Source organism: Aspergillus neoniger, assembly GCF_003184625.1.
Source record: "Aspergillus neoniger CBS 115656 unplaced genomic scaffold BO87scaffold_8, whole genome shotgun sequence".
Lineage (NCBI taxonomy): Eukaryota > Fungi > Ascomycota > Eurotiomycetes > Eurotiales > Aspergillaceae > Aspergillus > Aspergillus neoniger.
This window is the reverse complement of record NW_020291136.1, coordinates 696,132-718,958: the sequence shown is the minus strand read 5'-3', so window position 1 is coordinate 718,958 and position 22,827 is coordinate 696,132. Positions and strand designations below refer to the sequence as shown.

The window sequence follows — 22,827 nt, the reverse complement described above, 5'->3', positions numbered from 1 at the left end:
CGAATCCGAACCAGTGCATCCTGCGCGAGTGTTCGTCGGCCATAGCGGAATAGCGCAGTGCTAGACCCACGCCAGTGTGCTTAACGTGCAGGACGGGGTTGGAGGTTAGACCGGAAAATACCTTGTGACAGATGGGGAAAGTGAAACATTGTAGTGGAGATTAAGGAGACTCCCTCAAAGCGTTCATTTTCAGGTGTTTTCAGCTCTGCTGCAGCTTGTCAAGCATTCGTAACAGGGAAGAGAGGGAACGGGAGGGAGAGCTGAGCAGCAGCCGGCGGTATTTATGGGTTGGTTAGTAGTGTTATATTGCAGCAAATAAAACAAAGCAAGGCAGCCGCACTACTACTTCAAGCCACATGCAGCTGTCATGCGTTTGACAATGCGAGGTAGCGAGGATAAATATAATAAAAAGTAACGAAATCAAGAGAAAAGAAAAGAAAAGGAACAAAAAAAATACTTATGATGCTCGACAACCTATACATCCTAGAGAAAAATAAAATCGACTTATGCATGTGCGTATGTCACCCCTCGCCTGCAATTTACAAAAATTATATTCTTGAGCCAGCTCTCTATCCCTGAACCCTGAAAGTACGGCCACTGGCCGTCTTCCTTTCTCGCTCCTCGTTCTCGGGCCGCGCCCGGTTGAGAACTATCATTCATTAGTGACCTGGACATACCTTCATTGTTGGGGGTCCACTCTTACCTTGGAGGAAGTCCGCGGTCCTCTTGCGCATCCTAGTGTGAATGTATGCCTGGATTCTAAGTAAGCATGTTGACCTGGCCTGCAAAAATGACAGGGAAAGCTACCTTAGATGCTTTGATGTGGTAATGGAAGTAATCACGGAAAATCTGGATGTGGGAAATGTTCTCATAGCGTCGCTGTGGGGTCAGGTGGCGAGGGAACAGGACTATGAGCGGTTAGTGACAGCTAACGGGTGGGTGATGCATATCCCCGAATACATACCGAAAGTGACATAGCTGATACTACCGTCGTTACCGTTCTGGATGCCAGGCACACCAGCCAGCTCCAGGGGACAGTCGTTTCGGAAGAGTACTTGAGGGGCATTCTGCAGGGTAAGGACACGGCGTCTGGCATCGACGAATTCCTGCAGGAACACCTTGCCAAAGATGCGATCTGTCTCCTCCCGGAACACTGTGCTGAAGATCACCGTGACACGATCATGGCTGGCTTTAATGTAAATCGCTTCCTCCTCTCGATAGTGAATGGCCATAACCTCTCCTCCTTCCTTAACTCCCTGGGGCGCAGTCTCGCTCGTGTATCTCGAAGCCTCTTCGGCCAGCTTAGCGAACTCATCGAATGCTCTCTCGAAGGGGGCGGCCATGGCGTTGCGCTTCATCAGCGCCAGGCGCATGATGAGTTCATCCTTCGCCTCCTGCTCGGCGGGCAGGTTCTCTAGATCGATCAGGACGGAGAAGTCATAGCCGGGCTCCGGGGTGACAATGTAGGGGCCGTATTCCCTTTCCAGCACCTCCTGGGCACCGTACTGGACAAGCTCCCGGAAGCATTTCACGTTGATGGAGATGAGGATCTTGGTTTTGGATTCTGGCGTAGACAGATGGAAGGTCACTCCGTCAAAGTCGGAAACGATTTGGTCGATTGACACGGGCGGGGCTCTGAAGGAAGCATGAATGGAGCTGTTAGCTGGTAGCCTGGCGTATACCGGAGGCGGGGGGGGGGGGGGGGGGGGGGGGGGAGGGGGGGGGGGGGGGGGGGGGGGGGGGGGGGGGGGGGGGGGGGGGGGGGGGGGGGGGGGGGGGGGAAGCTGTACCCAGAGAACCGCTCCGTCAGGAGGGAGTGGATGAGGACGTTGTGGTAGTCTAGCAAAAGCATGTTGATGGACGCATCCAATGATAATGAGTAATAGATTCAAATTCTCGGCCTGCGATTCCCTTTCCTTTAATTCTGGCTTTCAATCCCACGAGGGTCACTGCCACGATGGGAGTTACGTTGATGGGGGCTTTGGGGAACCGGCAGGCGGTGGGGGAGGCCGGCTGTGGTCGCTGTCGCTCTCCGTAGCGACCGCCGCCATTTGCGCCTATCGATAGCATTCATTCTCCGAGCTCCCAAAAATTTTCCCAGGTCGCAAACACCCAACGATGGTGAAGTCATATTTGTAAGTGAAGCGCTCAAGGGTGTAGCATTTTTCCCCGAAAGTATTTTCTGTGTACTGACTTCTTCAGTAAATTCGAGCATTCGAAGACTTTCGGGCTCATTGCGTCCGGCTCGTCGAATGCGATCTGGGCCCGGGACGATGAACTCGCGGGTTCCGCACGTCGAACAGGCTCTGGGCGAGCCTTCGTGGGTGCGAGCGAGGAAGTTCTCTGTTGGGACATTAAGAAGGGTGAACTACTGGGCAGATGGCACGATACGTCTTGCAAGGCGCAGGTCACGATAATCACGCAGAGCAAAACGGATGAGGATATTTTTGCGGTCGGGTAAGTTTTCTCACCATGGTAGGATTTTTGTACGCTACCTTACTAATTCGGGCGTCGCTTTGTGATATAGTTATGAAGACGGCAGTATTCGTATCTGGGATTCACGGACCGAGACGGTTATTATTTCCTTCAATGGCCACAAGTCCGCCATCACTCAGCTTGCCTTCGATAGCACAGGGGTCCGCCTCGCAAGTGGTTCGAGAGACACGGACATCATTGTATGGGATCTGGTTGCGGAAGTCGGACTTTTCAAACTGCGCGGACACACCGATCAGATTACATCGCTCCATTTTCTTACCCCGTCCATTGAATTGCTCAATGAAGCCGGTCTCAGTGAGCATGCGGGTTTTCTGTTGACGACTGGAAAGGATGCTCTCATCAAAGTATGGGACTTGGCTGCGCAACACTGCATCGAAACACATGTGGCACAGTCCAACGGCGAGTGTTGGAGCCTGGGTCTCTCGCCCGACCAGAGTGGTTGTATTACGGCAGGAAATGATGGAGAACTGAAGGCCTGGTCGATTGATGAGAGTGCTATGATTCACATTTCCAAAGAGAAGGTCGGCTCGGAGGGACAGAAGATCTTGACGGACCGGGGCACGTTTTACCGAAATGGAAAGGACCGCACAATCGGAATCAGCTTTCACCCTCGAGCGGACTACATTGGAATCCACGGATCTGAGAAGGCAGTCGAGATTTGGCGTATTCGCTCGCAGACCGAGGTGCAAAAGAGTCTGGCTAGGAAGCGCAAGAGGAGAAAGGAGAAGGACGCGCAGCGTGCAGCTGACAAGGATGGAGCAGCTGCTGAGGATGCCATTGAGAAGTCAGAGGACGCCTCATCTGCGCCTGTCTCGGAAGTCTTTGTTCCTCACACTATTGTACGCACTGGCGGTAAGGTCCGGTCCTTTGACTGGATTCGCACGAAGTCAAGTGGAAGTCTGCAACTTCTGGCCGCGACCACAAACAACCAACTTGAAGCTTACAGCGTTGTGACCGCGAACAAGAAGAACAAGGATGAGGAGGAGCCGGACTATAGCCGGAACTTGGCAGTCGACATCCCCGGCCACCGCACCGACATTAGATCTGTTGCATTGAGCTCGGACGATCGGATGCTGGCGTCTGCCTCCAACGGCAGTCTCAAGATCTGGAACGTCCGGACCCAAAGCTGTCTGCGTACTCTTGAATGTGGCTATGCTCTGTGCTCTGCTTTCCTTCCTGGTGACAAGATTGTTGTTGTCGGAAACAAGGATGGCCAGCTTGAGGTTTTCGATATCGCCTCATCGACCCTTCTGGATACGATCAAAGCCCACGACGGGCCGGTCTGGTCCATTCAAGTCCATCCTGACGGCAAGTCTTTGGTGAGTGGTAGTGCCGACAAGTCTGCAAAGTTCTGGAACTTCCAGGTGGTTCAAGAAGAAATCCCGGGTACCAAGAGAACAACCCCCCGACTCAAGCTGGTGCACACGAGAACGCTTAAGGTTTCGGATGACATTCTTAACGTTCGCTTCTCCCCTGATGCTCGGCTGCTGGCTGTTGCGCTTCTGGACAACACGGTCAAGGTCTTCTTTGTTGACTCCCTCAAACTCTTCCTCAACCTTTACGGCCACAAGCTGCCTGTTCTCAACATGGATATTTCTTGGGACAGCAAGCTGATCGTCACGTGTTCGGCCGATAAGACCGTTCGTATCTGGGGCTTGGACTTTGGTGACTGCCACAAGTCCTTCTTGGCCCACGAGGACAGTGTCATGGCTGTTGCTTTCGTTCCGAACAACAAGGATGGTAACGGGCACAACTTCTTCAGTGCTAGCAAGGATCGAGTGATCAAGTACTGGGACGGTGACAAGTTTGAGCACATCCAAAAGCTGGCCGGTCACCATGGTGAAATCTGGGCTCTGACTATCAGTCACTCGGGTGATTTCATCGTCACCGCTAGTCATGACAAGAGCATCCGAACCTGGGAGCAAACTGACGAGCCTTTGTTCCTTGAGGAAGAGAGGGAGAAAGAACTGGAAGAGATGTACGATAACAACCTGATGGCGTCCCTGGATCAGGACGAGGATGGCCAGGATGGAGAGAAGGCTGAAGCCGTTGACGCTGGTAAACAAACTGCGGAGACATTAATGGCAGGTGAAAAGATTATGGAGGCATTGGATCTGGGTATGGAGGACTTGGAGGTTATGCGCCAATGGCGCGCTCTCAAGGCCAGACAGCCTAACGCTGCACCCCCACAGCGCAATGCCCAGTACATGGCTCTGAACAACATTTCAGCAGAGCGGTATCTCCTGAACGTCGTTCAGAAGATCCCCGCAGCTGCGCTTCAAGACGCTCTGCTTGTCCTGCCCTTCTCAAAGGTGCCTGCTCTCTTCACGTTCCTCAATATCTGGGCTAGTCGCGAGTGGAACATCCCCCTTACCTGCCGTGTGCTGTTCTTCATCCTGAAAACTCACCACCGGCAGATCGTCGCTAGCAAGATGATGAGGCCGATGCTGGACGGTATCCGATCCGCACTGCGCAAGGTCCTGGCTCGTCAGAAGGGCGAGATGGGCTTCAACCTGTCGGCTCTGCAGTTCGTCGGCCAACAGATCCAGGAACAAAGCACGAAGGATTACATCGACGAAGCCGCTTACGAGGAGCAGGAGAGGCAGACGGGCACGGGCAAGAAGCGGCAGTTCATGAGCATTGCCTGATTGCGCGTGGGCCAGCAATATATACCTACCTGTACTACACATGCATCTGACTGGCGTTGAGACCTGTGATTTTTCTGTTTTGGATTTTTGGCTACGAAAAGTTCTATACCTGGAGTTACACGTTCGCGAACGGCTTCGATACAATGTAAATCGATATAGAGATATGTCAAATTATGAAACGATCCGTCAATAGCTTCCAACATGACACTAGACATTTGTATTCATCTATCTATTTAACTAATATTATATGACCAAGACTTCGTCACAGAAAGACCTATAAGATAAAATCCGTTAGCACAAGTACCCAACAGATTGGCAGTCACACATATAGCGGACGAAAATAATCCAGCCAGTCAAATCCGACCCAAACCCGAGAGGAACAGACTAGAACCAATTCACAACCATGAAAACACCACTCAGCAGAACCATTATAAGCATCGACGACAGTGAACATCCCTATTTTTAGGGGTCCCTGCCATTCCTCTTCCGGCTCTTCCTAATATACCGGTTCATAGAAAAATTCTCATCATATAGGTGTAGGTTGTGAAAGTGTTGATTGGTTCTACCCCTCGGTTTTGGGTATGGAGCTGCATTAAGGAAAAAAGACAAGGTAAGATTGGTATGCATACCTGAGCAATTGTTAGTCGTGTAGTGTGACCGTGTCGAAAGGTGGCGATATAAGTACGCGACCCGAACATTAGAGTCAAGCTGAGAGAGAGAAAGTAACTTCCAGCTGTGCGAAAAGGAAAGTGGGAGAAAATGAAGAAAATGGGGAGGAGCTATTTTTCTTCGGCGGAAGTGTTGCGCCGGGGGCAGAGCGGGTGAGTCAGGACTTAGTCAGCTAATTATTAGCTTGGGTCGCTTCAGCTTAGCATACTGCCACACCACACCGCCAAAATTTATACAGATTCACAGATGAGTTTTTGGGAGCTGTATGTTTCCAAAATCCGCTAAATCCGAGGTTTTTCCATCGAGGTTCACTAGGTTCTGCCGTCTCTGGCGGTCAATAAAGCGGTAGGAGTACTTGGTTGCTGTTGCCTAACTGTTATGGAGTATGCAATTAGTGGCCCTGAGCGATCCAGAATCCGGTAAATGATGATAAAGCTTATCGGTACTACGATACATGGGGAGTTTTTCAGTTATTCATTTGTGTGGTATGAGGTATCAGTGTTCAATCACGCTGATATTCTCTAATTAATGTCCAATCTATAAGTTGGGTTGCGGGGGATACTCAGCAGTCAAGGCATACTGTGGTACAGAGTGCTGGTTACTATATGAAGGGCACTCTTTGTATAGATTGAAAGTGTAAAGAGCTCTCTGGGAGGCCCTGAGCACTCAGGAATCATTATGCTCGACTGTTGCTATAGGAAGGTATTCCCCAGCGAAGAAAGCCTAGAGAGGGTTGATTTCCGTGTTGACGTCTCTGGAACGTGGGTTCTAGATCCAAATAGTACTATATGTCTGGTATACTAGCTGGCTCGTGAGTAACGTGGCCTCTACACTCTTATCTTCTGTGCTATCAGATATTTTGCCAATAATTATGAGCAGACATGAAGCTGGCTTCGAGGTTTAACTCTACATCAATATGTCAGAATAACCTTCTTCTGAGAAAGGAAGAAATACAGAATGTGCTAAGCTTTTGATATCATATAGGTCAAACACTCTATCAAAGATAATCTATGCCGTATATCAGATATATACCTATATGCTGACGGCGATCATTCATTCTAGTAATAAAAATCTACGGAATCAAGAACATACTACTTACATAACCATACCATGCATCAAGCAGCTGCATCAGGTCAAAGAATAAGTCGATAAACAAACAAACAACATCTGCCAGTCTCATTGCAGTACCAGCTGATCCGAGAGAACAGTCTTGGCTTGATGTCATCATATCTATCGACTACCAATCCCTACGAGGCTGTCTCCGGAGTAGAGGAATGAAGTATGTGGGGAGTCACACAACAGCAGCTGGAGAATGCAAGGAAGATCAAAGCTGAACATCTCTGACCAATTGATATCTGCCATACATTATCGTCCTACATTATCTTATGTGCAATCTGACGTGTTGGATAGCGTTGTCCTTGGCCCCCTTCCGTCATCGTCGAAGTATATCAAGATGGAGTCACGCTCTCCATCATCTATCCTCTATCTTCAATTCCTCAACACCTCTCATCTTGTAGACTCACAGTAGCTAGAAGCACCGAAGACCCATCATGCCCACCCAGGAATTTTTCAACCGCGTCCCTCCGTTCCCTTCCAATATCCCCACCGCAGACATACCGTTAATATCATTCAAAGACCTCGCAAATGCAAGCACCACCGAGTCAAATAAACTATTCCAAGCCTGTCGAGAACTCGGAATATTTTCCCTCGACCTTCGAAACTCCGGCACAGGAGAGCAATTACTCAAAGATGCAGAGATGCTGATGAATCTAAAACCACCACCACCCTAAGCCTGGATCGGCAAATCCTGGATAAATTCGCCTACAACCCTCCTCACAACATCGCAGGGTAAGTCTTAAGTATACTTCTTCCTAGTTACATAAGTACTATCCAGCACATGCATCTAAAACTGGAATCACCTCAGATACAAACGCTCCGGCAAACTCCGCACCGCCGACGGCAAGCTAGACAGCATGGAAACATACAGCATAAGTCAAGACGACATGGTAGGCAACGTCCCTCCACGCGAGAACCCCGAGCCAATCGAACACCACCGTACCGAATGCTGGGCCTTTTTCGAGCACGCCCGTACTACACTCGAAGTCATCTACGCCCACCTCGAGGAGAACCTGGGCCTCCCGCCTAACACATTAGCTGAACGCAGCGCCCTAAACAAGCAGTCTGACACTTTTGCACGGCTACTTGTCAATTGGCCTCAGACCAAGAACACTACTAACTCTGAGAGCAAAGAGCCCCAGGTAACGCTAGGTGGCCACGCCGATATGGGCGCCCTGACAATGCTGTTCAATGTCTCGGGTGGGCTGCAGATTCTGCCAAAAGGGGAAGGAGAATGTGAGCGAGAATTGGGAGTATGTTCGTCCGAGACCGGGGTGTGCGCTGATTAATGTGGGTGATTCTTTGATGAAGTGGACGGGAGGTGTGCTGCATAGTGCTTTTCATCGTGTTGTGACGGCCCCTGGGGAGCAGGGAAGTGTGGCGCGTCAGAGCGTGGCGTTGCTTACGAGGCCGGATCGGTCTGTTACTATGCAAAGGATTAAGGGGAGTGCGGTGATTCCGCCGTTGAAGGAGGGGGAGGTTGATGATGATCGGTCTGTGAGTGACTGGATAATCTGGAAGATTACAAAGGGGGAGTTGAGGGTGCAGACGGCCGAGGAGAAGCGGGTGGCTGCTACTGCTTGATTTTGTCGGGAAATAGCTTTGCTATGTTAACTTTAACGGTTCTGTTGAGGTTACAGTGGACTTTATATCGTGCAGTGGGAGTAGTAGATAATCCAAAGCCGTCTCAGCAGTGACAACTGGAATACACTTTATACTATGACAATCATACCTCGTAAAAGGTCATAATTCATGGGAATTTGCGGATATCAAAACAATGGAAACACCTTCTTTGCGCCAAACACCCATGCTCAAAATGCTATGTCAATCAAGATGCACGCTTCATCAAGCCGCAATTTGAACACGTCCACCACTCCGTTTCCATGAATGCTCCACATCTATCACATAACCATCCGAGAGGACGCTTGTTGGCGTCCCGCTCGAGGGCAGCTAATGATTCAACAGCACGAGTCCGGTTTTTGAACCCCGTGTACCTGCTCGACGGACTCATCGACCGCTTGTTCTTATTCACTGCTGGTTTTGTCTGACTCGAGCTGGCCGTAGCAGTAGGAGGGCCCGAAACAGACCTGGTGGTCGTTGGTCGCGGACGTTCTGATGCACACGCATCACAGCAAAGAAAGTTCGCTGGATTTTCGAGCGTGCACGTCGGACATGACCACGGCTTATCGTACAGATTATCATCTGAGACAAGGTCAATAGTCTCTGCAGGCTGCGAGGGCCCTCTCGGCCTGCTGTTCTCCGGAACAGGGGGCGGAGAGAGCGTTGTCCGCGGACCAGCGGGATTATCATGACTCGGCGGAATGTAAGAGGGGCCATATCTCTCACGCTCTCCCTGTTCAATCAGATCAATATACGCTTCCATGATAGCTCGCTCATTAGCATCGTCTTCCTCCGCCTTAGTTCGGAAGCCATTCCTAGAGGCTTCCTCTGCAAGTTCGGCACTGTTGTCAGCGCCTGAGGCACAACCATTCGTCACTTCTATGCGTCTCTGCGCAGCATCCGCAATGACTCGACGCATGTCAGTCCCGCGCAGAACAGGTGCACCCCCAAGTCGTCGTCCAGATCCAGCAGATAGAGACCGTCTCTGTTCCGCAGCTGCTCTGGCTACCCGGCGTGCCTCATCGACGGGCATTTTCCGTCCCCCTAACCGTCGCCCTTCAGAAAGGAACCCTTCTCCTGTGTAGCCTTTCATGACAAGCTCTTCATGCTCATCACGTAGCTGGTTCCAAAGTGCATGAAACTGCTGGTTATGCGGTCCATGCACGATATGACATAGCCTACAAATCATCGTCAACCACTACTCTTCCTCAGGCAGAGAAGACAAAGTAGACTACGTGATATAAGATAGGGTATCAACTTACTCATGAAGCATGGTATCCACCACCTGCTCGATAGGTAAGAACTGGCGCTGATCAGAAGGATACCGCAGCCGTAGACAGATCTTCTGGCCCGCATTGACATTTAGCCCAAGCAGGTTCCGCTGATGGGGATAAAATTCACAGAGCGTGCCGACTTTCCAGTCTCGTCGTCGCATGATGGGTTTTACCAGCGAAGCGACCTTCCGGAGAATCAATAACGCTTCCGATTCCCGTGGTCGTTGCTTTTCATGCTGGTATTCAAATATGAGTGGGTCTATTTCGCGCATGATGGCGATTATCCTGGAGACACAACTTCAAGATCACGCTATGAAAAGAAAAAAGATGGCGAAAGATGGTAAAATATGATATCGAGGAGCCCTGAGGGAAAGTAACTTTTTTTGAGGTACAGAGGCGGATACAGATCTAAATGCAGATGCTTGCTACCGCCTCCACCAGATATATTCCACGCTTGGACTGCGTCAGTGAACGGAAAACGTGTCCCAACCGGATAGTAACACGCTGAGATGAATAAAAGGCATGACCCCAAGCGATAGAGGGGGTAATACAATGATGATGGTCAGGGGAAAGAATCATTTGGAAAGAAAGGAACTGAGTGCCACTCCGATTCGATTGCTAATCCAGGCATCCAGGCATCTAGGGACCGGAGTCACGTGGATACGTGCCTGAGGCTGGGATGGCCAATCGGGTGGTTAGCCACTCAACGATTTTTATACTGATTTGACAAGGATTTTTGGTCCTCTTGATAGTAAGTACAATGTGAGGTGTAATTGGTGTATTTAGATGGTAGTGTTGCTAGGGTGTACTTGGAGTTGAGGTGCGTGTCTCCCGCTCTATATAGTCCACCGGTATAATCTATGATGGTTTCACATAGCATTAGCGATAGTACAACATGTTATACGAATAAATTATTCCAAGGAGATATAACATGTAGCTGTTGCGGAGCTATGTAATTAGGCTGAGTGATTGAATGTTCTTATATTTTAGAGTAAAGTATTGAATGAGACTGCATAGTGGCTCACCCGAAAAGTTCTCAATGTACGGTATAGTAGACAGTTCAAGATAGCTAAAAGAGGTGTCTAGGAAATACAGTGGCAAGAACTACTTGAAAGAAGGATGTATTAGTGACTACTTTGCATCATTCTCCCTGTTATGTCCTTACAATTGCTCCAACTTCCTCAACCACCGCCCTCATCTAGAACACCGCAGCAAGCAATGCCCTAATGTACCCCACTCAGGAGATCAAACATGGCTAGGAAAAATGTCAAAAGAGCGAAATATTTAATCTCAGCCAAGTCAAAGCCCAAAGCAGGTCCCCCCAGATCTCATCACTTAGAACAGCTCTCCCCGACAACCACCCAGGCCCACTACATCAGTAACACTAAAGTGAGCAACAGTCCTGCGATCTGCTTCTCCTGATATTCACTACAATCTCTCTCCGCCGCTTCCTAGAACCATTTCTATCTTCTCCTGACCTTCTCTCCTGACCTTCTTTCGTCTCTCTTCTCAGAGCTGTTCCCTCTTCTTCATCTTCTCAACCGCGCACACATTCAGACACACAGAACCTCCAATCTCACCTACTAAAACCACCTCACAACAAGTTGAACTCTAAAGTAAAACAATGACTCGCTGGACTGATGAGAACAAGGCGACTGTATGTCCCTCCCCAATCCCCTTCCCCAAACACACATTTATACAATATCTACATACACAAAGACAAACTAACATTTCACCTCACCAAGCTCCTCCACCTCATCTTTGAGACTCAGAATTTCCAGATCGATCTCGACAAGATCGTCGATGCCTGGCGTAAGTATACAACCTACCCACCCATCCGCACATACACAATAACCCCAGTCTCATCACTAACCACACCGACCCCACAGCCGGAGACGACAAGCCCACCGGCAAAGCGCTCAGCGAACAGCTGGGCAAATACCGTAAGCCTGGCAGCTCCATAACCTTTAGGTTCACTAAAGGCAAGCGGGCTGCTCCTGATGGATCGGGTTCTTCTGCGCCTAATACCCCTACACCCAAGAAAATCCGAAAGACCAATGGAAAGGCTAGCAAGGTGAAGGCGGAGGTGCCGTCTTCTCCTGTTCCTGTGCCTAAGATTAAGGGCGAGACTGTGGAAGATGATAAGAAGTTCCTTGAAGCTTAGAGGCGAAGGTGAAATAGTCTAGAAGAGGGGAAGATAGAAAGGAGTACCGGCTTACGGGCAAGTTAGCTGGGAGTTGATGGTTTTATGCATAGGACCAGGGGACTGGTATTAGGCTTGGGGTTGAGGAGTTAGCATGGAGTTGGGTTAAATAGGCGCATGGTTCATGTGGAATGGAGTTTAGGGAGTTGTGGCTCCTTTCCTCCCTTTAAATCGATGGCGTTTGTAGCATGTTGATGATGCGTGTAGTAAGATCAAATATGTAGGGCTCTATTGTTTGTCATTGCTTCGGCCATGGCCAGCAGAATGAAGCAAATATCTCATTGGGTTTGTAGTAGATTAGGTTCTCGGTATCCTTTTATTCCGACCAGTCTACTAGTAACTATATTCCTTACACCTTCAGTCGGACCAATGCTCAGAGGTATATCAGTGAATATGTTCTCTACATCGTGGATCATCTGCGAATATATATCTAATACTTCATTACGCAGTCGAACCAGTTCCTCCTTATAAGTCATTGCAATTTATCAAAGCCCCGTCATTGTGCACGAATTTGTGAAAGGTGTTTAATAAACAGCAACGGGTAGGGGAAATGCATGATATACTACACTAGGTGGTCTATCAGAATGGCCGCCTAAAATGTGCTGCGATGTCCCTGAAGACACAACGTGATCGGCTTCGCGAGGTAAATTCCCGACCCGAAACGGGCGCCATTTATCGCAGCTCACGGGGTTTGGTGCGGATCCGGACGGGAAATGCCCCGGGCTCTGCATGGAGGGGGGCTCAACTGTTGCTTCGCAGTCGCCTGCAGAATTCTTCTGCTATTCTTAAAATCAACGTAAACGGAATCCAGGCCCGGAAGCGCCTTATAGTCGCATAACTTGAAACAACGCAAGGGAAAGATTATAATAGTAATGACTGCTGTATGAAGTGTCTGGATCCATGGTCAAAGAAATAATTTGAAGAAAACTCATCTATATTAAAATACGCATATCGATGTAATCATTCAATCAAGCCCCTGAAACCACGGGTGATTTAAAGCCTCTGTGGCGCTGATGCGTGCTTCTGGACGTAGTTGCAACATGCGTTCCAGAAGGTCGACCCCCACAGGGTCTAACGACGGTATAATTTGTTGCAGACTTTGTGGAGAGCGAGGCGGGAAGTCGTTTCTGTATTCGGGCAATTGACTGACGCCTGGCCAGGTGAGTTCGGTTGGTGTGCCCATAATATCGAAGATCTTCAACAGTTGCTCTGCATTTGTTGTTCCAGCGAATAATGCAGAGCCTGTATACATCTCTGCCATGATACATCCGACGGACCAGATGTCTATGCTGGTGTTGTACGTGCGACTTCCAAGAAGCACGTCTGGGGGACGATACCAGAGAGTGACCACGTCAATCGAAAATGTGCTGATGGGTATACCGAACGCACGGCCCAGCCCAAAATCCGCAAGTTTTAGCCGCCCATCCTGGTTGAGTAGTAGGTTCTCGGGCTTCAGGTCTCGATGTAAGATGCCATTCTCATGACAGAAAGAGACACCGCACAGCAACTGGTAGACGAAAGACTTGGCCGTTGCGTTGTCAAGAGGGCTACTTTGAGTGTCAATGTAGCGCTTTAGATCCTGATCCATGTACTCAAAGACCAGCACCAATTTGTCCTCGACGTTTATCACATCGTGCAGGGTCAGGATGTTCTCGTGTGTGAGGCGTCTCAGCAATGAGACTTCCCGGATAGCCGTTGAAGGAGCGCCTTCCTCGGCGTCGAGATTGATTTCTTTCAAGGCCACCAATTCGTTTGTCTCGCGATTGCGTCCTTTATAAACCTGGAATTAAGGTTGATACGCTGTCAGACACCACCAGCTGTACCTCTCGATCAGGAATCCAACGGATGGCTGAACGAACCGTTGCATATGTTCCCTGGCCCAGCTAACGTGATCATAATTAGCGACTAGGCTCACTAGAAACCCTCTCTTTTCTCTTTCATCATTTCTCATCTAATAGGAACCACAAACCTTCTCCAGTTTCTTGAAGGAACCCTGATGAGAGGATGAAAACATGATCTGAGGAGTGGCGGGGTTGGTAAAGGGGAAATCCCGAGTTTAAAGCTCGATAGCGGTACGGGTAGCAATCAAACTAACGAATGTGCTATATGCTTGGTCAATTTAAAAGTGCTGAGACATAGCATTGGCAGTTTACCAAGATGGGTACTCGACCCAGTTGGTAAGCAGGGGCTTTCCCTTGCTTTTATACCGAGGAAGCTCTAGCATGGATGCTAAGGTGGAACGTGTATATTGCCAAATTGGACCATTGGTTCCCACCTCCTTCCCCTTTTCTGCGTGAACGTTTACGTAGCGTAAATGTGTCTGTCCTTTTTTTTTCTTCTGTGTTGAGTTGTCCTTGGTGCGGATCAACCAGACGGCCACCTTACGAAAGCGAGAGACCGAGGGGCTTGCATGGGCAGGACAATATTGACATCACCAATCCGTACTCCCACCGATTAGCGGCTCATAGCAGGGCCAACTATCAGAAGAGGTAGTACTTGGCAGGGCGACTAGATCTGGCCCCCAATAGGGTACCGAGCTAAGCGTCAAGCACTCAGGAGGGGCATCCAATTGTTCTCTCACCATACAGACACGCAGTCAGAACACTGTGGGCGATCTCTAGTCTGTGGTTGGCCATCCCGAACTTAAACGCAATTGGTTCGGCCGATGTAGACGGCGGCTAGATAAATAGGCTGAATGACTCGGCAGTGGCTGAGGCGCCCCGCAATCATTCGGTCTACATAGTAGGGATTGCACATCTTGGACAATGATCCACTCCGAAACATCGGTCAACTCTTCCGCACTGGAATTGCGGATTGGGTTCACTACCTAAATAGAAAATAGTCGAACTCCCAATATCTGACGATTTGATCAAGAGGCTTTCGAATGGTTATATTAGAAACTGGAAACGGTAATGTATCCCGTCTGGAAGTCACAAAGCAAAATTCCAATGCAGCTTTGAGGATAATCCACGACCCTTCAAACAGGGATGCTCGTGAGACAATCGCAAGTGTCCATGAGATCTACAACGGTGAGTAGCTTCCCCGTGAGCCCCTCCTTACCGGGCAGGAGTATATCGTGCCGCATTCTGAAGGCGGGAACTTTCATGATTCCTCGCTTTGCCGAGACATGCAATCATAGCACGGGCTTGTCGGACTTGTCGGTTTCGAGTATGCTTGATAATTCTTGTTTCATGTAGGCCGAAGGAGCCTTCGGAAGCTCTTGTTAAGACGTATATACTTCAGACGAATTGTGGCTCAGTGTTCATGCGATTGTCAACACTATCTCGGCACGGGGCAGACGTGCTCCGCACAAGGCGATAGCAATAAGGCTGGGGAGCCTAATTCTATCCCGCCAAGGACCGTAAAGCTGTCATATATCACACATTTTCTGGATGGTTGATCGATCATTGGGAACTGGTTATGACTTATGGTGAAGTTTTGACTGGGCGGACTATGCGTGCTGCCTCTGGATGGCAAACTAATAGGTCAGGCACGAAGAATCCTCCATTGCTTTACATACATGGAGTATGACTGAGCAGTGTCATTCCTCTGCGATCTGCGTTTTCTTGGCTGAATTAGCATAGTCTAAAACCTGGTGGGCCACTGCGAATACCTATTATAGTGAACGGAAAATTTCTCTTCCACAAACTTGCCTCAGTACTCTTGGCTTTCGACACGAGACCTTCCTTCTGTGACATAGTATAGAAAGACACTTAGTTCAGGGACATGCAAGGTGGTCCCCTACTCCGTACAGCTGGTGGAACTGGTTGATGGCGCAGGAGGCCATGAGAATTGCGCGATAGATATAATGCTGCACAGTACCGAGGCCACTTTCACAGAGCATAGAAACAAACATGATATATGGAGGCAGAGCTCGTGTCTTGTACTATGCCACAGGCTATATATACTTTAACAACAGCTGCCTCCCATTTGCGCTTGGCAGCTCACGGTCAGAAACTAATAGGCTAGGCCATTTGAGTTGAGCCAAAAGCATCTTTGGGAGATACATTTATAGAGTATGCTGGACCAACTCCTCGCTGGGCAATACAGCAGAAATAATGATCGTTACTGTGATACAGAAGAGCAATTGTCCGGTTGAACGCGACAGACGGTGCGCTTAACATACTGATAAGTGTTTTGGATTATGAAGTAAAAATTGAACAGTATTTTCATCAAGTTGGCCGGATGGTGTAGTTGGTTATCACGTATCGTTAACACCGATAAGGTCCTGGGATCGAGCCCCAGTCTGGTCATACTTTTTTCCTCCCCATCATTTTTTGTTTGACGGAGACACAAATGAAATGTTATATGCTAAAGTTACAAAGTAGACAGTACCATCTTCAGGATGGAAAGTTCTTACTTGTATGATCCCTAAAGGATTTTGATTGTGCCTGCCTTTATCGGTTTCCCGACCATAGCTACTATAACATCCCTACATGCTAAATTCACCCCGGAATCTCGGCAACCCATCATGTATTCCCAGAGACGTCTGTGGGCCCCTCACCCCGTGTTATGTTTGAATGTATTTTAAGATCACAAACAAGTTCCTTGTTCCTTGAGCCGCTGTAGTAGTATGGACTGCTCTCATGTGTCCGGAGGTCTCCAACACGACAATAAGATTGCAGGATCCGGCTTATTATCTCACTAGGGCTCACTCGGTAGCTAGAAGCACCGAGGATTCTATATTTGTATTTATAGTAAAGTGGACTTTTTTTTGAATGCAATTCAGTCGCAGTCTTATTATACCCTCTTGTCCGTGTGCCATTGACACGGGTCTTACAGGAGTCTCATGTCGGAGCCGGTCCTTTAACACAGGAGTTTTGGCTTTGGCAATGCTATGGTATCTTAGATAGCCATGATGTTACTAGTGTTGACAGCTTTTCATGCACTGTTACACTCGTTGTACTCATTGGTTTCATTGAAGAGTTCTACTACTACTGAGAGGTTGCAGACGTGAAATGATAGTAATATATAGTAGCCAAATCAATAACATATCAACACGGCTATCTTCGGTGTTCCAACCCCATCTTTCGGAACTTATGCACCAGTTCAGCGCATGATGAAGATTGCTACCAAGCCCTTTACGACCCATCATATACTTGTTGCATACAGTGCAGCATTCACATCAACGGTGCAGCCGTATAGATTCGGGCGCTCCAATAGGGCGGAAAGGCTCATGTGACCCGCCCGCCGATAAGAATCGGATTCTTCATTGCCGGCGAATCTTCATCAACCTCTTTTATCTCAGAAAGCTCGGGTTCCTGAGCAGACAGCATCATCATGACCAGTGACGACCAGTTTTTCTTCGACTACGTAAGTTGGTAGCATGCGCCCTCTGCTCGCCGCTTTTGTACTGACGCTTTCCTCTTCTCCAGCTTGCCTCGATACCGCATGACGTAAGGAGATATTCTCTCCAAGTCGCCGAGTCGATCGACCGACAAGTGGACCACGTAGCCAACGCACTCCGCGATACCCTCTCCAGCCAGTCATGGCTACCTACTTCCGTTCGGCCCGTATCCAGGAACCGACCCAGTCCGCCCATACCGCGAGGATTCGTTGATCGCGTGCACACTTGGTTCCTGCGCAACCGGGCATGGAGTGCTGCCATCATCGCGTTCTTGGGCACCAGCTGTGTGTTGTATTATGGCAATAAGAAGCTGAACGGAAAGCGGCGGAGAGCGAGGCGAGCTGGAAATGGAGCCCGGAAGGAAATAGTGGGTATGGTTACTTCCTACTTTTTGTATACTTCGCAGTCTAATCATTTGGACAGTCGTCGCCGGGTCGCCCCATGAGCCGATGACCAGAGCGATCGCCGCCGATTTGGAACGTCGAGGGTACATAGTCTACGTGACAGTCACATCCGCAGAGGAGGAACATATCGTGCAGTCGGAAAATCGAGCAGACATTAAAGCCCTCTGGCTGGATCTCTCAGCCGTAAGCGCAATCAACCGCCTCGCAGGAATATAGCGCCAAACTGACAATATCGATTTGAACAGACACCCTCCTCACCTTCCGAAATACATCCCTCCCTAAATGAGATCTACACCCTTATTTCTCGACCTCAGTCGCCCATGGCCGGTGTGCCCCCGCACACCTGCCAACTAAGCGGCCTCATCCTCGTACCCTCTCCCAACTACGCCTCCGGCCCCGTGGCTACAATCCCACCCTCCTCTTGGATCGACACCGTCAACACCCGTCTTCTCTCTCCCATTCTCACAACCCAAGTCTTCCTCCCTCTCCTCACCCTCCGCAACTCCAACAGCACCATCGTCGTCGCCTACCCGTCCATTTCCTCATCCCTCTCCGCTCCCTTCACCGGGCCCGAAGTCGCAACCACTCGCGCCCTGTCAGGGTTCGCAACCTCCCTGCGCAGAGAACTCAGCCTCCTCCAACAAAATAATATCGACGTTGTGGAACTCAAGCTCGGTAACATCGACCTGGGTTCGCAGTATCGCAACGCCCAGAGCCACATCACCGGCACGGAAGTCCTTGCCTGGAGTGTGCAACAGCGGTCCCTATACGCCTCGCAGTATCTCAACAGCATCGAACAGCGACCAGCTGCATCCGCCGGGCCTAGCACGATCCGCGGCTCGCCAGCCCGGGCTCTACACTACGCTGTCCTGGACGCACTAGACCCCCCATCGAAGGATATCTTCGGCAGAAGGGTGGCCAAGAATCCTGTCATCTATGTCGGTCGAGGGGCCCGGACGTACCATTTCATCGGCGAGTGGGTTCCTGCTGGACTAGTAGGCTGGATGTTGGGGTTGCGGACCGGACAGCAAACACCCCCGGAGAATGGGAGTGGGGGGAGTAGTGAGACGAGCTGGGAGAAGGTTTAATGGTTTAAGCATATTAATGATGGGGGTTCCTGATACGGAGTAGTGTTAAATGATATCATCTCATCTCTTCTTTCTTCTTCTAACGCGTCATATTGACATTTCTTCTTGACTGCATCTCTTCTTATCCATAGTAAGTAGTTCCTATATGAGGGATTTTGAATGAACTATATGTAACATATCTGTGGTTAATGCGATACGCATCTGTACTCGTAATATACAGTAAACCAATATTAATTAGTATAATTACCACTATACCCATCAATTCCACTCAACCCACAGGATATCATATTAACCACATCGCACCAGATTACATCCTGCATCACTTCCTTCCCAAGAACCCCCTAAGTAATCAACCACAGGAAGACATAAATAAACACCTCACTTCTCCTCCCTCAACTCCTCCACTCCCACTTCCTCCTCAACATCACCACCCACGCCAGCACCCGCATAATCCCTATCATAAACGGACCTCTTCACCTTCCCGCCTGTCAATCTCCGCCTCAGCCAAATAGCGCACCACGAAAACAAGAAGAAAACAATGATGATCGCCAGGATGGCGAAGCAGTAGCCCGCAACATGGGCGCTCTTCTCGCCATGCGGACCGGGATCCAGGAACGAGTACGTGTAGAACCCCTCAGTGTGGTAGGTGAGATAGGCGAGGGAGACGTAGAGAAGGAGGATGAAGATCAGCACGGTGAGACTGAGGAATGGGTGCGGGGCGGTGGTTGGGAGAATGATTTCCGACAGGGCGTAGAGGGAGTTGAGGCCGTGTTGTGAGATCTGATTATATCATTAATATCGTTGTGAGATTTGGGGAAGATAGGGGGCGGGGAGAAGTAGTAGGTGGAGGAGGGGTACTTACGTTCTGCCATCCGCTGAATGTCACGGTGTACCAAGGTCCCGAGTAGAGAATTGCCCAGAAGACGATGGTCACGAGAAATGGGTAGGTAGTGACGGTGGTGTAGAAGAGGCCGTGGAGAGCGCGAAGGGCACGAGGCCAGCGGTCGAAGAGGACCGAGTGGCCCTTAAGTGCATAGCAGGCTGTGTGGATGGAGGCGAAGAGCATGTAGAAACCGATTCCCCAGTAGGTCAGCCAGGTGAAGTAGCTGAAGCTCTCGCCGATTTCTGCGCGGTCGCCATGAGTGCCGCTCCAGCCCCAGATGAAGAAGATGCTGGTGAAGATGTAGAGGGAGATGGTGCCGCGGAGGATGGCGTAGGGGAGGGGAGGAAGAAGCCAGGAGGTTTCGTAGACGTGGGCACGGTCTCGAGAGGGATCGACGTGGAGGAGGTCGTAGAGGGAGCGGTTTCTCAGTCGGTTCAACATGTTGAGAGGGCTCCACGTTTTGGGCTTGGCTGTCGCGGTGTCGCGTGTACACTATAGGGTAGTATAGTATAAGCGGTAGTAATTAGGGCTGTGTGTTCAGTTGTTTCATGGGGTGGTGATAGACATGGGGATCTGCTCGATGTGGAGGGGTGACCAAAGCGCAAGGGACAACGCGACCAGAGATGTTTTACAAAGAGATTGGGTGGAAGGTTTGTCCTTTGTGTCCCTGTCAAAATTCACACGCCCCCTCCCCTTCACATTAGTATTCTTCTCCTTAACGACTGATCATCTCGAGTTGATTAGGCTCATGCTGCTAACACCTAAGCTTCGGCGGAGCGTCGCCGAAATACTCATTTAGTCGGCGTGCCGTGCGTCATGATTGGACAAACGGGAGTATGATTGTCTCCGCTGCTCCTCCGTACCTCAATTAGCTCACGATAGGGAGAGTGGTCTGTGAGGTTGAAGAGATTTTTCATTTTCATTTTATTTGATTGCCCTTCCCATGGATGGAATCCGCTTTATGTCACTGGATGGAGACATTCCAACGGCTGTCGGTTCACTTGCGCTATTGCCAGCCACTGAGTGTCAGGAACAACATTGGCTGCAGCAACATCCCTGTTCAATATCTTGACTGCTAAGCAAGTAGATAGTCAATCTTACGATAAGATCGAGCGGGGCTTCCTGCCGACATTCTCAGATTGCTCGACAGTCAGCAGTTGGTGATACCAAGCGCTGATCCATAAGGTTCAATATGATGGACTCAGATGAGTGTCAGCCTTGGATAGGGCCACGAAGAGGGCTAGATATGTACCTCAGGCAGCTGATATTATTACTACTTATTATTGACGAGTCGATGTGGGTGTACTCCGAAGAAAAGTCTAAGAAGAAGCTGGTCGGAGGTCCAGCGGTAGAAATCCCCGATGCTCCAGTGTTTAAATTGTCGCACCAATCATCACTGGCTAGCGATCGTTTTAGACTGTTTGGCCGTTCCCGCAACGTTGTGCCTGATTCCGGGCCAGCTGACAAAACGAGCACCTGCCCCGGGGCCAATTGCTGGGTCCTTAGGAAGGGGACACGAAGAAAAGCATCATCAACACCATCGTCATCAAATAGTGCTCATCCTTGGCGATGATGTGGGATGGCTAAGACTCCTTGACTTAGGCGTCCATGCTGAGGACGCGCACCCCCCTCAAGGTGCCGCTCTTTTTAACTGAATGAACAATCTACAGCATATTTCGCTCAACAACAACAGGTCCAAGTAACGAGAACGCAGTCAGATGAGACATTTGTTCCAGATGGTGGTCATCTTGCCTCAGACTGGTTTTACTTTGGCTGTTACCAGCGATGAAGATGACGGAAAGAGGGTGGAAAACATCTACCCAGAATCTTAGACAAGATCTACCTCCTTGCACCACACAGACCGGCTGGCTAGTCAACGGGCGACTATCGCAATAACAACACTAGCCGGGAGGGCACCATGGCAGAAGCGAAACGAACGGCGGTCGTTGGAGCAACAAATGGTACCTGAGAGGAAAGAACCCATGGGACACGATGAACGAATCAGCAGCGGTTCTCAAGGTTGGGATACGAAAATTTGCAGGGGGTGGGAAGAAGCGAATATAAATAGCATCGCGGAGCCACGGTGCGGTTCAGACTCCACCGTCGAATCAGGCTGAACCACTAACCCGACAGACAGACTCACGATGGTCGAGAATGCTATTGCCTTCTAGAAGCTGGTCAAACCCATCGACGGACAGGATTTCCCCGTGCTAGATAGAAAACTCTCTTTGGTACCTTTTGGGGAGTCCGGGCATCAATAATCATCGATAAAGCGAACAATAGTAATGCAAGCCCCTGACTTCGCCCCGGTAAAATAAAAACCGAAAGAAAAAAAGGTGTAAAGATCCGCCTGCAGTTGGGTGGATGCCAAGACCGAGGAACTGTCAGCTGTCCGGTATGGATATGTAACGGGGAAACGGCAACCCCTGAAAGAATGGGCCTGTGGGCGGGTGTATGGCACTGTCTGGCACCAGCAAACAGGAGTGATTGGGGGGAAGACTGCATGGCACCCGTCGGTAATGGCGTTACCGTTCTTTTCTTCCCCTCCGCGTGGAGACGCCCAGAACGACGGTCCTTGTTTGGGGATCGTCAGGGCGTAAAGTAAAGTAAAGTAAAGTAAAGTAACGAAACCTCCTGCCTCGAACCTGATCAAATGGGCCAAAACGTCCTTCACACGCTCTTCCAGTTTCGCTCGCTTCAAACTCACTCCCTCCTTCTTAGTCCCTTTTTCCATCTCTCTACCATTCCCTCCGCCTCCCTCCCTATCCCCTCTTTTTCTCTCTCTCTCTCTCTCTCTCTCTCTCTCCTCTCCGCAATGCCAGTTCATGGTCTCCTTGTGTGACGACTCTTGAACTGTCAACTAGTTGATTGTTCAACTGCCTCTCACTGGATACTACTAATATAGTGGTAGGGGCAAGTAGTGACTGTTATCCGCCGGGGAAAACCATCACTTCCTCACACCACAACCCACACCAATTGGGTGCCGTTTCCCCTCCGGCTCTTTAGTACCGGCCTCACCCATCCACCTCCATACCCCTTCTATCTACTATCTACTGTTCGGAACTGTTCGTTCGCTTCT

General features: G+C 49.7%; 8 protein-coding genes and 1 non-coding gene across 9 annotated transcripts; 5 read left to right on the top strand and 4 right to left on the bottom strand.

The window, feature by feature from the left end:
- Positions 1-461: 461 nt before the first annotated feature.
- On the bottom strand, positions 462-1,960 carry BO87DRAFT_374486 (actin-related protein 2/3 complex subunit 2). The gene is made up of 5 exons (XM_025622790.1): positions 1,791-1,960; positions 965-1,635; positions 808-908; positions 704-752; positions 462-649 (listed from the first exon to the last, which is right to left on the bottom strand). The coding sequence occupies exons 1-5, from the start codon at positions 1,850-1,852 to the stop codon at positions 570-572; spliced, it is 963 nt and encodes a 320-aa protein (XP_025482272.1). The 5' UTR covers positions 1,853-1,960; the 3' UTR covers positions 462-569.
- A 139-nt stretch (positions 1,961-2,099) lies between these two features.
- BO87DRAFT_354210 (snoRNA-binding rRNA-processing protein DIP2) lies at positions 2,100-5,350 on the top strand. The gene is made up of 3 exons (XM_025621273.1): positions 2,100-2,135; positions 2,203-2,457; positions 2,528-5,350. Exons 1-3 carry the CDS (start codon positions 2,119-2,121, stop codon positions 5,142-5,144), a joined length of 2,889 nt encoding a protein of 962 aa, XP_025482271.1. The 5' UTR covers positions 2,100-2,118; the 3' UTR covers positions 5,145-5,350.
- Positions 5,351-7,227: 1,877 nt separating this feature from the next.
- BO87DRAFT_452784 (oxidoreductase) lies at positions 7,228-8,513 on the top strand (the record flags this gene model as incomplete). Its single annotated transcript, XM_025628515.1, has 4 exons — positions 7,228-7,496; positions 7,571-7,661; positions 7,738-8,122; positions 8,154-8,513. Exons 1-4 carry the CDS (start codon positions 7,364-7,366, stop codon positions 8,511-8,513), a joined length of 969 nt encoding a protein of 322 aa, XP_025482270.1. The 5' UTR covers positions 7,228-7,363.
- A 126-nt stretch (positions 8,514-8,639) lies between these two features.
- BO87DRAFT_354207 (metalloendopeptidase WSS1) lies at positions 8,640-10,377 on the bottom strand. The gene is made up of 2 exons (XM_025621272.1): positions 9,812-10,377; positions 8,640-9,727 (listed from the first exon to the last, which is right to left on the bottom strand). Exons 1-2 carry the CDS (start codon positions 10,093-10,095, stop codon positions 8,758-8,760), a joined length of 1,254 nt encoding a protein of 417 aa, XP_025482269.1. The 5' UTR covers positions 10,096-10,377; the 3' UTR covers positions 8,640-8,757.
- A 1,070-nt stretch (positions 10,378-11,447) lies between these two features.
- Positions 11,448-12,163, top strand: BO87DRAFT_452780 (uncharacterized protein; the record flags this gene model as incomplete). Its single annotated transcript, XM_025628514.1, has 3 exons — positions 11,448-11,480; positions 11,569-11,635; positions 11,713-12,163. 3 exons carry the CDS (start codon positions 11,448-11,450, stop codon positions 11,985-11,987), a joined length of 375 nt encoding a protein of 124 aa, XP_025482268.1. The 3' UTR covers positions 11,988-12,163.
- A 749-nt stretch (positions 12,164-12,912) lies between these two features.
- BO87DRAFT_354204 (negative regulator of the PHO system) lies at positions 12,913-14,040 on the bottom strand (the record flags this gene model as incomplete). Its single annotated transcript, XM_025621271.1, has 3 exons — positions 12,913-13,806; positions 13,886-13,909; positions 13,996-14,040. The coding sequence occupies 3 exons, from the start codon at positions 14,038-14,040 to the stop codon at positions 12,991-12,993; spliced, it is 885 nt and encodes a 294-aa protein (XP_025482267.1). The 3' UTR covers positions 12,913-12,990.
- Positions 14,041-16,205: 2,165 nt separating this feature from the next.
- Positions 16,206-16,279, top strand: BO87DRAFT_t112. The gene has a single exon. It is a non-coding gene; the product is annotated as a tRNA-Val (tRNA).
- Positions 16,280-17,270: 991 nt separating this feature from the next.
- BO87DRAFT_354203 (DUF1776 domain-containing protein) lies at positions 17,271-19,047 on the top strand. Its single transcript, XM_025621270.1, has 4 exons — positions 17,271-17,339; positions 17,402-17,744; positions 17,797-17,960; positions 18,023-19,047. The coding sequence occupies exons 1-4, from the start codon at positions 17,307-17,309 to the stop codon at positions 18,863-18,865; spliced, it is 1,383 nt and encodes a 460-aa protein (XP_025482266.1). The 5' UTR covers positions 17,271-17,306; the 3' UTR covers positions 18,866-19,047.
- Positions 19,048-19,243: 196 nt separating this feature from the next.
- BO87DRAFT_329896 (uncharacterized protein) lies at positions 19,244-20,434 on the bottom strand (the record flags this gene model as incomplete). The annotated part of the gene is made up of 2 exons (XM_025620279.1): positions 19,728-20,434; positions 19,244-19,645 (listed from the first exon to the last, which is right to left on the bottom strand). The coding sequence occupies exons 1-2, from the start codon at positions 20,187-20,189 to the stop codon at positions 19,244-19,246; spliced, it is 864 nt and encodes a 287-aa protein (XP_025482265.1). The 5' UTR covers positions 20,190-20,434.
- Between the last annotated feature and the right edge of the window lie 2,393 nt (positions 20,435-22,827).